At 40.7% G+C, this 14,334-nt stretch overlaps 2 protein-coding genes across 5 annotated transcripts in view; one reads left to right on the forward strand and one right to left on the reverse strand.

Annotated features, from left to right (window-relative positions):
* Window positions 1–1,505, forward strand: part of ANLN (anillin actin binding protein) — a 28,163-nt gene extending 26,658 nt beyond the window's left edge. For both annotated transcript variants that reach the window (XM_040545672.1, XM_040545673.1), the window contains one exon: window positions 99–1,505. In XM_040545672.1, coding sequence (XP_040401606.1) covers window positions 99–222 — 124 coding nt within the window. In that variant the 3' untranslated portion in view covers window positions 223–1,505. The remainder of the gene's footprint in view (window positions 1–98) is intronic.
* Window positions 1,506–2,458: 953 nt separating this feature from the next.
* The window catches only part of AOAH (acyloxyacyl hydrolase), a 77,974-nt gene continuing 66,098 nt past the window's right edge, over window positions 2,459–14,334 (reverse strand). For 2 of the 3 annotated variants that reach the window (XM_040545676.1, XM_040545674.1), the window contains exons 21-22: window positions 11,257–11,333; window positions 2,459–5,729 (exon numbers count right to left, since the gene is read on the reverse strand). In XM_040545676.1, the coding sequence (XP_040401610.1) occupies window positions 5,601–5,729; window positions 11,257–11,333 (206 nt within the window). In that variant the 3' untranslated portion in view covers window positions 2,459–5,600. Of the gene's footprint in view, window positions 5,730–8,668; window positions 9,521–11,256; window positions 11,334–14,334 lie in introns of those variants that run through there. The other variant, XM_040545675.1, reaches the window with a different exon arrangement.

Raw genomic sequence — 14,334 nt, forward strand, 5'->3', positions numbered from 1 at the left:
TCATTTTTCCCCTGCTATTTGGGATTCCATAGATGATCAGCTTTTTCGGAATAACTAGGGGGGAAGGTATCTAACTCATTGGGTTCTTTGCTTTTTAGGAATTGGCTGTCTGCTGATACTAAAGAAGAGCGTAACCTTTGGATGCAAAAGCTAAACCAAGTTCTTGTTGATCTTCGTATGTGGCAACCTGATGCATGCTATAAACCAATTGGAAAGCCTTAAGCACTGGAAGGGGAATATGAAGAAAATATATATATGCAAAAGGCCACATGAACTACACAAAGAAAAAAAAGTTAAATGAAAATTTGTGGAAAGTTCTCTGGATCACTTAAGCTTTAAATTTGAGAGTACATACCTTTATACAGGACTTTTATGCAGTATTTTTATCTCACTTTAAGAGTTTTAAAACTTTTTTCCTAGCTTTTGAGTATGGTAGGAAGCAATTAGCTGTTTCTAAATATGCTAAATATTTATATAACTCCTTTTTTTGGAAGTCTCTGTAGCTAAGCATATTCTCTTCTTGAAATAACTAAATTATTGGAGGAAATTGCACTTCTGGAGAATGAGGAGGGTGGGGGAAGCTAGTGAATACACACTTACTAGTTAACTCAGCTCCCTGAAAAAAACATTAGCTCAGAGTTATATTAGAAGGATGGTGCTGAAGCAGGAATTTTAATGTTGGAGCATTTCTTATAATGATCAGGCAAAGTAGTTAATAGTAAATTTTATTCTACAACATGCAGCATAAGTGTTTCTTGCTTGCACAATGTCCTTTTCTTCTGGTCAGAACAAAAGATGTGCACAATATTCATACTTCTTTGTATTAGATTTTATGCCATTTCTCATACCAAACTGGTATGGATAATTGCATGTATGCTATATGGTTTACAAGTATGGAATTATGTATGCAGTACATTGCACTTTGATAGAAATGAAAGGTCTTGAATATTTTTGTTAGGACTGCTATACAAAAATTAGTTCTAGGTTTGTGTATGTCAGTATGTCTTAGAACTCGTGGTTTATACAAGCTCGAATTCTACTCCATTTGAGAACCAGAAGTAGGCTATAAAATTGCTTTTTCTGTAAGACACTCTAAAGCTGCTATCTACCAACTAATACTCTTGCCAAAAGTATGGATCTTCTCCCCCACCGTAGACATGTCCATAAATGCAGACAAAAAGAGTACTTCAGACCCATCATTAAAATGGCAGAACTAGTCAGTAAAAACCTGCAGTTTTCACAGCTTTTTCACTGGGCTTAGTGAAATACTATCTCATTACCCCACTATTGCAAATGCAGTAGTGGAATACTTTTAAGTTGTTACTGCTGCTGTATATTCACACTTGAAACACTAAATTCTGTTATCTTAAACTGTTTTCATCCAGCCACTTTTGTACTTTTGCTTTTAAATCTATTTTTTTCAGATGTCCTTAAATATTTCCAAATTATGTATTGAGATATATTTTATCCCTTTTAAAATAAATAATAAAACTTTATGCAACTTCTCCTAATATCATCTATGCATTTGAGACACTAGTCTGAAGACAAAAAGCTAGACTCCATGTGGTGTTTGGGAAATTCTATTCAGTATTCTATTCAGTATGTATATCCAAAATACCTCTTCATTTGGGAATATAATGCAACATCTCAGGGGTAGCTAGCACCAGATTGTTTGTGGGCAATTACCATGAATATGTTTGGAACATACATGGGTGTAAAGGCAGCTAGACATCAGCAGTTCATTGAATGTGATGAGATGGTTCTTGTCTCACGTGGTAAAGACATGGCAGCAGAGTAGCAATGGAATATGAACAGTGGCAGTGCAAATTTCATCCATGGATACACGGTAGGTTGAGTTATGAAGCAAGAGTCTATAGAAAGGAGTGACATGCTTTCATTTGGACTGTATTTTCAATTTGGGCTATTATCCATTGTAGAAACCAATGTGTTTTATTATTGCTGAAGATGGAAAAATATCAAGGAAATGTATAAACTGTAATAGGTGATGCAAATTAAAAAACCTGACCTGAACACACTGTCAGTGATCAAATGTACTGCTGCAGTCAGCAGAAGCACGTGACACCAGCTTAGCAACAAGCCTCCATTTACACCTCTACTGGCTTGCACTAATGCGTACCTCTTCCCCTCTCGCATTCCCAATTCCTTCAAGGGTGAGCTGTGGAAAAACTTTTTCAAAAATGTCAGGGATCATCTGTTTTCTGAGCACTGCAAGATAGACATGAGGGAGTAAGGAAAACGCAGATGTGAGGGAGAGGGATAACATGGTTAATATGTGAGGGTTTTTTTCTGCAAGTGTGTTAGAACCTTGATGAAGGTTGAAAGCAGAGAGACTACAGAACAACAGTTCAGTTTAAACTTGTACTCTACCATAACTTTAAAAAATGATTGTGCTCTGTCTGAATCACAGAATCCTAGAGGTCTTGCATTTTTTTTTTTGTCCTGAAGTGGAAAGCCAAATACAGCTACAGAGTTTGAAAAGTTTTGGATAGAAATGTCACGAAGAGATGAGAGCTTTCAGCTCTACAGGTTAGAGTTTTCTCATATTTATAGTGAATAGGCCAGGCCAAGTGAATTCAAATAGCTTCAGGTAGATGTACCTCTATAACTCAAAAATAGTTTCTCTGATACTCTCAGATTGCAATGCATTAAGTTGTTATAAAATAGTTGAACAGAAAAACAACAGCAAAAGTCTCCTATGTTTAGTGCATTGAAACCATGTGCTGTAAGGCATTGATGAAATCCCCCTGTATCTACATCGTCCAACTATGTGGGGGGATGCCTGTGATAAGACATTCCTTAAAAATCTTTACTGTTAATGAAGCTTGATTTCATGGTGCTATACTGAACTTTCCAAGAGCAATTTTTTTTCTTTTACTCAGGCATTTGTCATCTTCATCCTAAGCATCAGGAGATGGTTAAATTAGGGAAATAGACTAGAATACATAGCTTGCTACTGCTTTAGATTAAGCTTTGTCAGAACCAGCTGTTTAAAATTGGGTGTTTAACTTACCAATGCTGCTCAAAAAGCATTTGGGCATGCAGATCTTCAAGTATTTTTTGTATTTTTGAAACAACAAAGAGATGTAGTACTTGTAAAAGGTGGTGGCATAATACACCCCAAATTCATCTTTACTGGCAAATAGTTACCGCATTAGTTACAAATGAAGTTTCTGTATACTGCCTGATTTTAGTGCTGAATTGGGGAGTTTGCTGCTAAGGTGTGACATATGGTTTGATTAGTGCTCCTGCAGCCAGTGGCAAGCCCATTTTGTGAAGTCCCTCAAAGACTGTATCAAGGATGGAGTAATTACACTGCTAGGGCAAGTCTAAGAGCTTTGGGGATTTCAGGTCTCTCTTGCCTTTTTATAAATTTAGAACATTCTCTCAGTCTACTTTTTTTCCATTGTACACAATTTCAAGATGCTTACTAATAAGAAATTCTACAAATGAATATGCTTTGCTCTGGGCAATGAAGCTTATTTTAACTGAGGAAATTTGAGTCTTACTAGCTTTTAAAACTCTTAATTGGCATTATCAAAGCCTAAACTCAATTGGGATGCAGTAACTGCTTGAAAATTTGGCTTCTAAACAGTGTTCTCTTCCCTCCTTTGATTGCCGCATTTCTGTGTTTTGGTGTAAAGGAAATTATCCAATATGAGTCTGGAGGTATTGTCCTTGCTGTACGTGGTCTATTGTAAAACAATGTGGATGCACTTGCTTTTGTCCTGGTTTTGTTTTTAATGACAGTAAGAAACCTGACCTGGAAAGCGTATATTGAACACTGTGCCATTTGGCAGAGATTTTTGTACAGCAAGCAGATATGTTTCCTCTTCTAGCACTAAATAGAATCATAGAATATCATGAGTTAGAAGGGACCCATAAGGATCATCAAGTCCAACTCCTGGCACCACACAGGTCTACCCAGAATTTTAGACCATGGGACTAAGTGCACAGTCCAAATGCTTCTTAAATTCCGACGGGCTTGGTACAGTGACTACCTCCCTGGGGAGCCTGTTCCAGTGTGCAACCAATAGCAGAGGCATGTCTGAGGATGACTGAGTTGAAACTGTTTCTTGGGAGACAGTGGCTATTTGGTAACATCTGAATGCCTTGAATGAAGTGGGACATATGATAGTAAGTATCATTCAGTTAAAGTGCATTCCCTCTTGGTTTCCTAAAGATGATGAGTATTTCCTCAAACATTAGCAGTTGTCCCACAAGAATTTAATCTTAATAAAAGATGCTGCATTGACTGTACTTAAAAAAGAAGTACAAAAAAATAGGGTATCTAGGATTTGCTTCAATCAAAATAGTATTTGCAAGTACTCCTCTGCCTCTTCAAACTACCGAGCAGACACAGCTCCTACAGATGTGGTCGGTGTGCTTGGGCCCGCACACAGCCAGGCCGTCTGTCTGTCCTGCAGCCTCAGAGCTGGGTCACAGCTGATGCAGCCATATACACAGACACATTCAGAACAAAAAATAGACCAAGTATAACTGAGCCCTGGCTAATTTTGATGGCTTTAGTCATGCTGTGTTAACACTTTCTATTTACCATATTTTTCCATGTGTAATTAGTGCTATTTTACGCTGTCTGATCCCTTTATCACCAGTAGGGCTGCTAGTAGAGCTGTATCTAATTTTGCTTGGGTATTCTGTGGTGGTGGTTTTTTCTTTTTGTTGTGTTCTTGTTTGCCTTTTGCTAAAAGTATTGGGTGAGCTGGTGAAATAAATACTTTTAATTCTCAACCTTTAATACTATGTATAAAGTAGAGCAGGTAAGAGCTGCCCATTACCTTCAGCGATTCCTTAGGTCATACCTGCAAAATGCATGGGACTTATAGTGCATATTGCATTTGTTATGAAGCTAAGGAGTAGAGATGTGTTAAAGCTTTAAAAAGCAAGCTGTGTTAAATACTTGAAGGGTTGTCAAGTTACGAGCTCGTTAATGGTGGAAAAGGGAACCTGTGCTCAGTCAAACTGAACTAATGCTGCCAGGCAAATCTAACATCTAGTGTCTTGTTATTCCTTGCACATTTTAATAAGCAAATAGCAGCTAAATAATATATTGACAGTTGAGGTAATTACATGTATACAACTCATAGCAACAAGATTAGATTGGGTTCCCCCTCCCGCCCCTTTTGGGATCAGATTAACTGTTGAACAGTACAAATGGAAAGCCCAGAAATACCGTTCTGCATGGAAAACAATGAGGTACGGCTAGGGGGTTGCTATATGTGGAAACAATCTTATTATGCATTTGCAAACCAGTAAAATGAATGGTCTAGCTGGCAGGTATCCTTTGATTTTATTTTATTTTTGTAGCTCCACAGAAAAAGCTCAGTCTACTTGTACAGGTGGGTGACTTTGCAGTTAAGATACAGCACTGAAAAGAATGCTCCTATGCTAACCAGCACTACTGTCTCTTTGTACTGCTATTTTGAACAACAACAACAAAAATAAGTGTGGCTCTGATAACTTGTGCCCTCTATTTTCTTTTGTTTTGGTCTCTAATCATGTTGTTTTCTGGAATGTACCAGGAAGCATCCCTGTAAACCGTGGCTCTGGCAGTTTGGGAGTCAGTGTCCACCTTGATCTTTGAATATAGCTTCAATCTGGTCGTTGAATGGATTCTCCTTTCCAAGCACTTGAGGCCATTCATGTAGTGCCTTCTGCCAGGTAATGCTTGTTCCCAGGGCTGCAGCAATCTGTGAACAGCACAAATACTATCAATTTCTTGTGCCTGTATAATTCAGTGGTTTTGTACCAGTCCCCATCAGAAGACAGACTCCCCTCCATAAACGTGATGGAGCGTAACCTCTAGCCAAAGAAAATACTCTGTTCCAGCTGCCTGAACAGATGAAAATCCATTTGAACAGTAAAATAAGGTGAGGATTACATATCTGTACTTCCCTGACCAGAGCAAGAACTGAATTTATCAACAAGAGCTTATTTCTGGTAAAATAGGCAGGGGGTGATTCCAAAAAGGTGTTTCTTTTCTTTTCTTTTCTTTTTTTTTCTTTTTTTTTTTTAAAGATCAGATGTGAAGCCTTACGTTGAATAACCCTTTTTAAGCTATTTATCATAGAACGAAAATGTGACCATATGTGCAGTTCACAAGCATAAAGTTCTACTCTCTGTTACAGTTGTGTTTTGTCTTTGCAAAAGTGTTGTAAATTATTTTTATCAATTACAGGAAAATAAAGACATACAAGCAAGCAGATGGTCAGGTCTAATGAGAGTCTTCAACCATTGCCTGATGCCTACAATGTCTGGTCAACAAACTTCTGTTCAAAAGCCATAGGGTCTCACTTTTTTTCCCCAAAGCATTATTTCAAAAAGCACTGCTTGGATATAAGGCATAAATCTCTTGCCAGTCCAAAGGAATTCATGCTCTTGAATTCCTCTGATACTTCTAATAACTATCCTCTTTGTTATCCTGTAAGGAAACCCCAGGTGCTGGGAAAAAGAGGCCCAATTATATCCAGGTTCAAAACTAACCACCTCTGATTCTCTAAGTCCACACCTGTTGCTGTCTGTCTTCAGAGCCTTTTCCCATGAGACCTGCAGAAAATGGTAAAATAGCTTTTCTCCTCGCTATCAGAACTGCTCTAGCCTTTACAGAGTTTGCCCTAGAAGTTATGCACTAAAGAGAAATTGTATCTACTGTTTTGCCAGGGTGAAAATCATCAAGGGTAGGAGAAAGGGAAAGAGAATAGCCTGATTCTCCTTTAACCAAGTTTTCACACCCTGCTAATGCTTTTTTGTTTCAACTTTTGACCTATGGTTATATTTTGCCTATATAGTAACTTTACTTTCAAATCTGAAACTCATGCTAACATTGATTATAATTACAAGGCTTAAATAGGGCTAACAAAGCCTTCGTATGAAGGGCCGAGATGGATTTATGGAATCAAACTATTTGAACCCTGTTTCAGAGTTTCAGAAAGAGACTGGAACCTTTAGGGAAATTTTATGCACTTTTTTATGCTGTGCTTTTGAAAAAAAGCTGTAATGATGGGCCAGGAGAAGAAAACTTTATTCAGAGCTAATGTACAGAGAGCAACATCTGCAAGTTGGAAGCTCTTGGACTCTTGTCATGTGCAGCCTCATTAAGCTATCAGACATTAGGCAGGGGAGAGGGATAGGGGAGATTTTGTAATATGGCATTTTTTTCTTGGTACAAATTCCTAATGTGACCAAACAAGGTCCTGGGACACTCAGCGGCTGCCAGGCAGTTGAGACCTCTCTGTGTCAGAGTGGTCCTTTTTGGCATGGGAGTCTCCAAACCTCCTTCACAAGTCCCTAAGCCTTCCTTATGTTTTTAGCAGGATGACTTTTTTTTTTTTTTTTAAACAAAACAATACCCACTATCTTTGCATGTTGTACCCCCCTGAAAGAGTGAAAGAGTATCACAGGAGGTACACTCTACAGTGTTCAGACTGCTGTTGATTGCAATTTAAGATGTGCTTAGAATGTCCTAAATAACATAGGTCCTGCTCAGACTACCTGCTCACATGGTGCTGTTAATTTACACTGGATGAGTAGTGAGGCACAGAGAAAGGTTCATGATTCAAGAAATCGTTTCTCTCATAGGTCCTTTTTAAATTCCAAACAGCTTGTGTTTTGGCACCAGTTACATTTATTTTTATTTTTTTGCATTTTTTTAATTTTAATCTTAATTAATAAATAAATAACATCCTGAACAATTTTTAAAGGAAATATTGCCTGTTTCTCATAGAGTCCTGGATGACTGTGACTTTGAGGTGGTTGTGTTATTTTAGCAGCTTTTGGCTGTTTTTTCCTTCTGTACCAAAATGGGGATGGGAATGTTTCTCAGCAAAGTGTAAATACACAACTAATCTGATGTGTTTTGTTTCATTTTTTTCTCTTCCCTGGTTATAATGTGCTTTCCTTAGACTTAAAAAAAAGAAAAAGGGAAAATCTAATCACACTCAAGCTGTGCTTTCCTGCCTGTACATAATCATTAAGAATCTTCCAAGCATCCCTGTTTCCAGTTTGTGATGCTCAGGGCTTTTGCATTCTCAGTGGTAACTTCATAAAAGCAAGAAATGAAACCATTTGCACAGAATCCTCTTGAAATGCATGGTCATGCCATACAAACAAAGCAATCAGCTGTTCCAGACAGAAGCAATGTCCTTGAAGCCATCTGGCACTCAGGATGGTTTGCAGTGAGATTTGTAGGAAGGAAAAGCTGCTGAAAGCCCCTGGGCTCCCCCTCTAGTCAAGGGAAAGAAATTTCTTCCAAGGACAATCAAGCAGGACTTGGGGGAGTACTGTCTCAGAGATGACTCTAGAGGGATCTTGGGAGGGCTCAGACATCATGCTTTTAGGTGTTAAAAGTAAATGGTGTGAATTTCATCCACTTACAGATTGATCTGGGTGTTTTAGTTTTTAAACTTAAGACAAATACAGATATGCCAAGAATGAGTAATCTCCAGTTTTGCAGCTTAATGAAAACACACAGGAAAATGCTCTTCTTCCTGTAGGAATGTCCCATAATGAAATATAGTTCTGGGCCGGGCTAAACACAAGTGCTTGGTGTTTATCCCTTCCTTCAAGGGTTCTTAGATACAAAATACTCTCTGTGGACACTATGGAGACTTTTTTTGTTCTGTGTCCTAGCCTAGCCTTTTTCAATGCATGAAAAAACAGAATAGCTCTGATGGGACAAATGTATGGTTGCCTTCTTGTTTTTTTTCCTCTTCCTTCTCTTTGCAGTGATTTGTCTATGGCTGTCTGTTAGGAAGGTTCAATTCCCTTCCACTCTACTGCATAATTGGAGTGATGGTCTATTGGATATATGTGCTGACACCTGTTTACACAAGTGGATTATTTATTTCTTCAATTAATGAGATGCCAGATAAATGGCAGGTTAAATCCAGGGCAGACATCAGACTTCTCCTGCCCAGTGGTGCATAGTAACAAGGGGGGAGCATGGTGTTCCTCCAGCTCACCTTGGCACAGAGTGGCACTGTGCTTCTCATACCCCATGCTCAGTTTTTCTGCATCTGAAGGCAAGAGCTAAAATGTGTGTATTTTCCTTAGGGTGCTGCTCAGTTCAAATATTTATGACTGTTTCTCTAATGCTTTGAGATCTTTGAGAAAAATGCTGTAAAAAAGATTGAGTTAGGACTTATCAGTCATATTTATTTGTCGGGCTGTGTGTGACAAGTGGAGAATAGCTGCAAAGATGGAAGTAAAAGAACTCCTTCACTTGACAAGCATTAACTTTTGTGCTAGGCAGCACTAGATGGTATTAAAGCCATATCTGGCCAGAGGCATTCACGCCGGTATAAAGTAAAACTTTAAATAAAACTTGCATGACGAGTGAGTGAGTTGTTTATCATCTCTCTCAAGCGTACTCTTAAAATATCATGCTGTGCTCACACTTCCCCTTCTTTGTCCTGAGAGCCACTCTTTCAGAGCAGAGTGCTGTGTCTCAGTCCAAACAGCGCTGTGTTGATAACAGACTTCTCTATAATAGCAGGAAAAGAAAAATGGATTTAAAGCAGTGGTTGTTTGGATAAGGCTAATTAATAAATCCTAGAAGGGCAATAACTCACTTGAAGTGAGGCATATCTACAGCTGGCACCTTGACTGTATGGGAAAATGTACCTATAAAAGCAGTAACGTCATCCTAACAGCAGGAGAGGGAGATGGTAACGACTGCAGGATGCCAGGCCCAGGGGGAGTGAAATACAGCAGCATGTGGCCAGGGCCTGCAGCCTGCCATGCTGGGAGCTGTGCCTGGGTTGGTAGCTGCCCTTCCATGCCCTTCTGCAACTTTCTTTTGACTTAGGAAGGTTCCCTTCAAGATGAACGCTTGCTGTGCCTGACTCCGTGCTGCCTTGCAGCAGCTGGTGGGGTGCAGGATGTGGGCAAGAGCCTGGAGGGGAAGCTGTGACCCAGTGAGCTTGGCTCCCTTGGTGGCTGGTTGCTGGTGGCTATAGGAAGCCTCAGGCCAGCCTCAGGGTATCGGGGTAAGGCATAAGAATAACACAAAGACCTTCCCTGCCAGCCTCATTCTGTGTATTTTCCCCAGATGGTGGGAGTGGGAATGGGGTTTGTTTCATCACTGCTTTCACTCCTGTTTCGTTTGCCAAGTTTTCTCTAACTGCTTCCTTTTAAAAGGCCAGCACCGAAAATATCCAGACACGCTTCCCCCATGTCCTCAGGCTCTAAGCCCATACTTTCCCACAGCTTCCTCGTGGTAGGGCTTGGTAGCCAAGCAGGCATTATTTCTGCTATGAAGGGGCCCCTCTGTGACCAGGAAATTCTTCTGACATGGCAAAGGTGAGCCAGCCACCATTTTATTCAGCTGACCAGCATGAATGTAAAAGACAGCAAGGAAAGCACTTACTTATGCTTTGGATGTCCCTACACCTGTCACCACTGGCTGAAGAGGCAGTCAACAGAGAATATGTGTGTGGGGGTTGGCTCCCATCATAAAACTGCCTCAGAAATTCAGTCTGTGCTTTTGGGCACAGGGATTGGCCCCTTGTAGCACTGTTTGCTGGGCAGTCATACAGTTTTACTCAGGGTCATATCAGCAAGATGGGCCACTCTTTTGTTTCCACTTTAATATTTCAAATATGAATTTATTTTCAACTGTGTACATACTTGAAACCTGAAGCTAGCCTATAGAAAATGCATTGCTTTGCTTGTAGCAGATTGCAGGACGTGCTCTCCCAAAGCATTGTGCAGGTTCAGAAAAGAAGTACTCTGAAAGTGAGCATGGTGGGAACAGGACAAACCTTGCATAAGGTCAGCAAAGTGAGGAGTTACAGCCAAGCAGCCGTTTCTCCTTCCCTTTCATTCATTTCTGACTACAAACTTTCCCCTACCACCCATCCTTGGAGGCCAAGGAATTGGGAGAGAAGTGTTTCATCATGTGGCTGCAGTGCATAAGCCAGTTTATAGGTATGGCTTCAAAACAAAAACTCTGTTCCAGGCTAGGATTGGGGGGGGGGGGGGGGGGGATCTATGGCCTTGGAGGCTGAGGATGTGGGATGTAGGGGCATGGACATTGGCAGGGTCTTCACCATGGTCGTATTTATGGGTAGGGACAGGGTCAGGGTCTCTCCTGAAAGAAACCCCCCCCATCCCTGCTGCAGGACACGCAGGCACCACAGGCAGTGTGAGCAGCCAACCCAATGCTAGCGCTGGCATCCCTCCTGCTCTGCGACCCCTCACCTTGGGTCTGGATTTTACCTGGCTGGGGTGGAAGCCATCAACCGGCTCGATCAGCTGCCAGGGCTCGCCGCCCATCTTGCGCCACTCCTCGGCCGCTGCCAAGCACATAAGCATAGGGGTTATGGCACCGCGCGGAGACGGGCCCCCTCCTCCTCCTCCCGAGGCCCTTGCTACTTTTAAGCTCACAACGGCTCTGCATGAAGATTATGATAATTTATATGAAGTTGTCAGAGCCAATACTGCATGCAATCCCCCTCTCCTTGGGGCAGTATTTAAGCTTTTATTTTTTTTTTTTACTGTTTTTTTTTTTTTAATCTGCAATATTTATGAAAGGAAGTGCTTTGAACATAAATGATTGTAAAAGAATTCGCTTTCCCTCCTAACTAAGACTGATGCTGTAGTGAGTAAAGCTATAAATTATTTAATATTGATTTAATACTTTTGTATTTCCCATTTGAGTTGCAGCTTCAGCAGAGCAAAAAATGTGTGTGTACAAATATATGAAGAAAAGCTAAAGAAAACAGTGATTTTTAGAGAAATAGAGGGTAACACAGTATTTTCCGGGGCTGATGTCTGCAGGAATAAGATGTCATTTTCAGTTACTTTTCTTCTGAGTGATCTTTTTCAACTCCAACAGAATAACCTTTTGAATTACATAAGCATGACATTCAATGCAAATGCTGCTGTACTGTAAGCCCCAGAGCCATTAGAGAAGTAAAAAGCTTGCTTTCTTCAAAAGGGCTGTAGAGTGATCAAACACGGGACTGGTGGATATAGCATTAACAGACTGTAAATTTCATATCTTTTTTTATAATGACAGATTAAGAATTCTTAATAGTGTTATACAGGCATCCTGTCATGAGAAAAATGTTCTCCTTTCAAGTGCTACAGTTCTGACCTAGAACTGCCACTGTTCGCTGGACTCTGGCAGTTGTGTCAAGAAGTGATACCTGGGTATATTCTGACTTGGAATTCACAGACTGGCAGTGTTCCTGCTTTAATTATAGAAATGTACTTGAGATGGTTTATTCAACACCAAAGTAACTTGTTTCAAGGCACAGGGCTTGAAGGTCTGCTTCAAAATTGCATGATATTGGACATGAAAACATTTTCACCCTATTTTACACCAGGGATTACAAGCGCGCACAACATACACACACAGTGTGAACTTGCCTAACCCCTATATGATGTTATACACCAAGTATGAGGCTGTGTGCTGTAAAAAAAGCTTGGTAGACGCTACTGTTCCAGTCCAGAAATAGCAAGTAAGTAAGGTTTCTATCAACAAAGGTCAATTTATTCCATTATACTTGACCTCCAAAAATCCTAGAGCAATTCTTGGACAAATAGGCACTGAGTATAGCCGGAGATTGCCTTAAAAGTGCCTGTTGCCTAGGCTGGACTACAATAGAGTTTGCTCACATCCCCACAAGAAAAGCAACCCACACCCTGTATTTATTGCACCCCTTCTTTATAGAACCACTAAGCACTTCAGCCAAAGGCAGCATCTGAGCTTGACTGTCCATCTAAACCTACAATAAATGCTGGTATACCCAGTTTTCATTCCAAGGAGGTTGGGAGCTGCTATGTACTCATGCACAGGCCCACCTGGAGTCAGTGTCCTCATCACAGCATGCAACCACCACTAAATATTTGATGTCTGGAGAGTCTAGGGGAGGATCTGCACTTGCTTCAGAAAGAGACCAGAAAGTAGGTCAGCAGCCTTAGCTCGCTTTTGAGCGCGCTCGCAAACTGACAGCTTTACTGACAGGAAGCTCACATGGTTGGCACCAGGGCTGCAGGAAACTTCACAAAGTGTCTGTCAGAGCCGATGTTTGTATGTGCATGTGTGATTTTGTTTACCTCATTTATTTAACGCGCTGTAATCAAGAACAGCAAATTATATTAAGACGTTTCTTTTCGTGAAAGCAAATAAATTACCTGAAGTTAGCAATTGAACTTATTAAAGTAATTTGCCTACCCAGCAGGTAGTTTGTTCCAAACCCTAATGACTTGTTAAATATTAAGTAGCTGATATAAAACCCACAAAGAGACTCGGACATCCTGAAACTCTGTGCTATGATATCTAACTTGCAGTGAGGTCTGTGTCTCCAAGCTAAGTTTTGGGTGGAAAAAACTCCCTATCCCATCGTCTTCTTTACCTCCTCCCTCGTGTGGTCTGCATGAGACCCAGACCCAGCTTCATGAACCGTGTCGTAGAGGATAAAATAATTTAGTGAGTTTTGATGGGGTTTGGCTGTGGCTGAGAATTTTGCGATAATCTTCGATGCCTCGGCAGCTTTGTGCTTCCAAGGACACCCAGACACTGATGGGGAGAGGTGTCAGAGATGTACACTTTGAAGTACTGCCAGGCTGCTTCTGTCCCTTCATGGCTCCAGATTTAGCTGTCTACATTTTGGGATTTAAATTATCATTAAAAAAAAGTAAAAAATAAAAGAACTTATGGTCCCCAGGCAAATTTTTTTTCGAGCAGGACCTCTCCTTGTGAATACCACTATAAAGAAATGCAGATCAGATTTTATTATTATTATACAGAATCTAAAAATTCATGGTATTAGGGTGGCCAGGGCTGGAGCTTCTGCCCCATGAGCTGAGGGATGGGGATGGTTTGCCCTGGGGAAGAGGTGGCTTCAGGGGGTAGCTGCCTGCGGCTCCCAGTGCCCTCAGGATGGTGACAAGGGGACAGGGACAGGGTCTTCACAGCAGTACAAGGTGGGGCAAGAGGCAATGGGTATAAATTGAAACGCAAGAGGTTCAGGCTGGATGTAGGAAAAAAACTGTTTTCCTGCTTTTCCATCACTGTCTAACTGCTTGAATACATTGCCCACCTCAGTCCCTCAGCCCATGCTGATCCTTTTCTTAAAATGGAGGAGCAAGCATATACATTCCTGGCTCTTTTTTTTTTTTTTTTTTCCCTTTAAAATGTCAGTTACGGAAGAAAGTGAGTTAGGTAATGCACTTGCCTAATGCCACTTAAGATCACATAAGGATGAGTTTTGTAAGGTCCTGGAGTCAATGCTGCAGAGGTACTCTGGTGCTTGAGGAAGCACAGGAAGGAAGCCAGTTCTTATTGGG

The sequence above is a fragment of the Cygnus olor genome, chromosome 2 (assembly GCF_009769625.2).
Source record: "Cygnus olor isolate bCygOlo1 chromosome 2, bCygOlo1.pri.v2, whole genome shotgun sequence".
Classification (NCBI taxonomy): Eukaryota; Metazoa; Chordata; class Aves; order Anseriformes; family Anatidae; genus Cygnus; species Cygnus olor.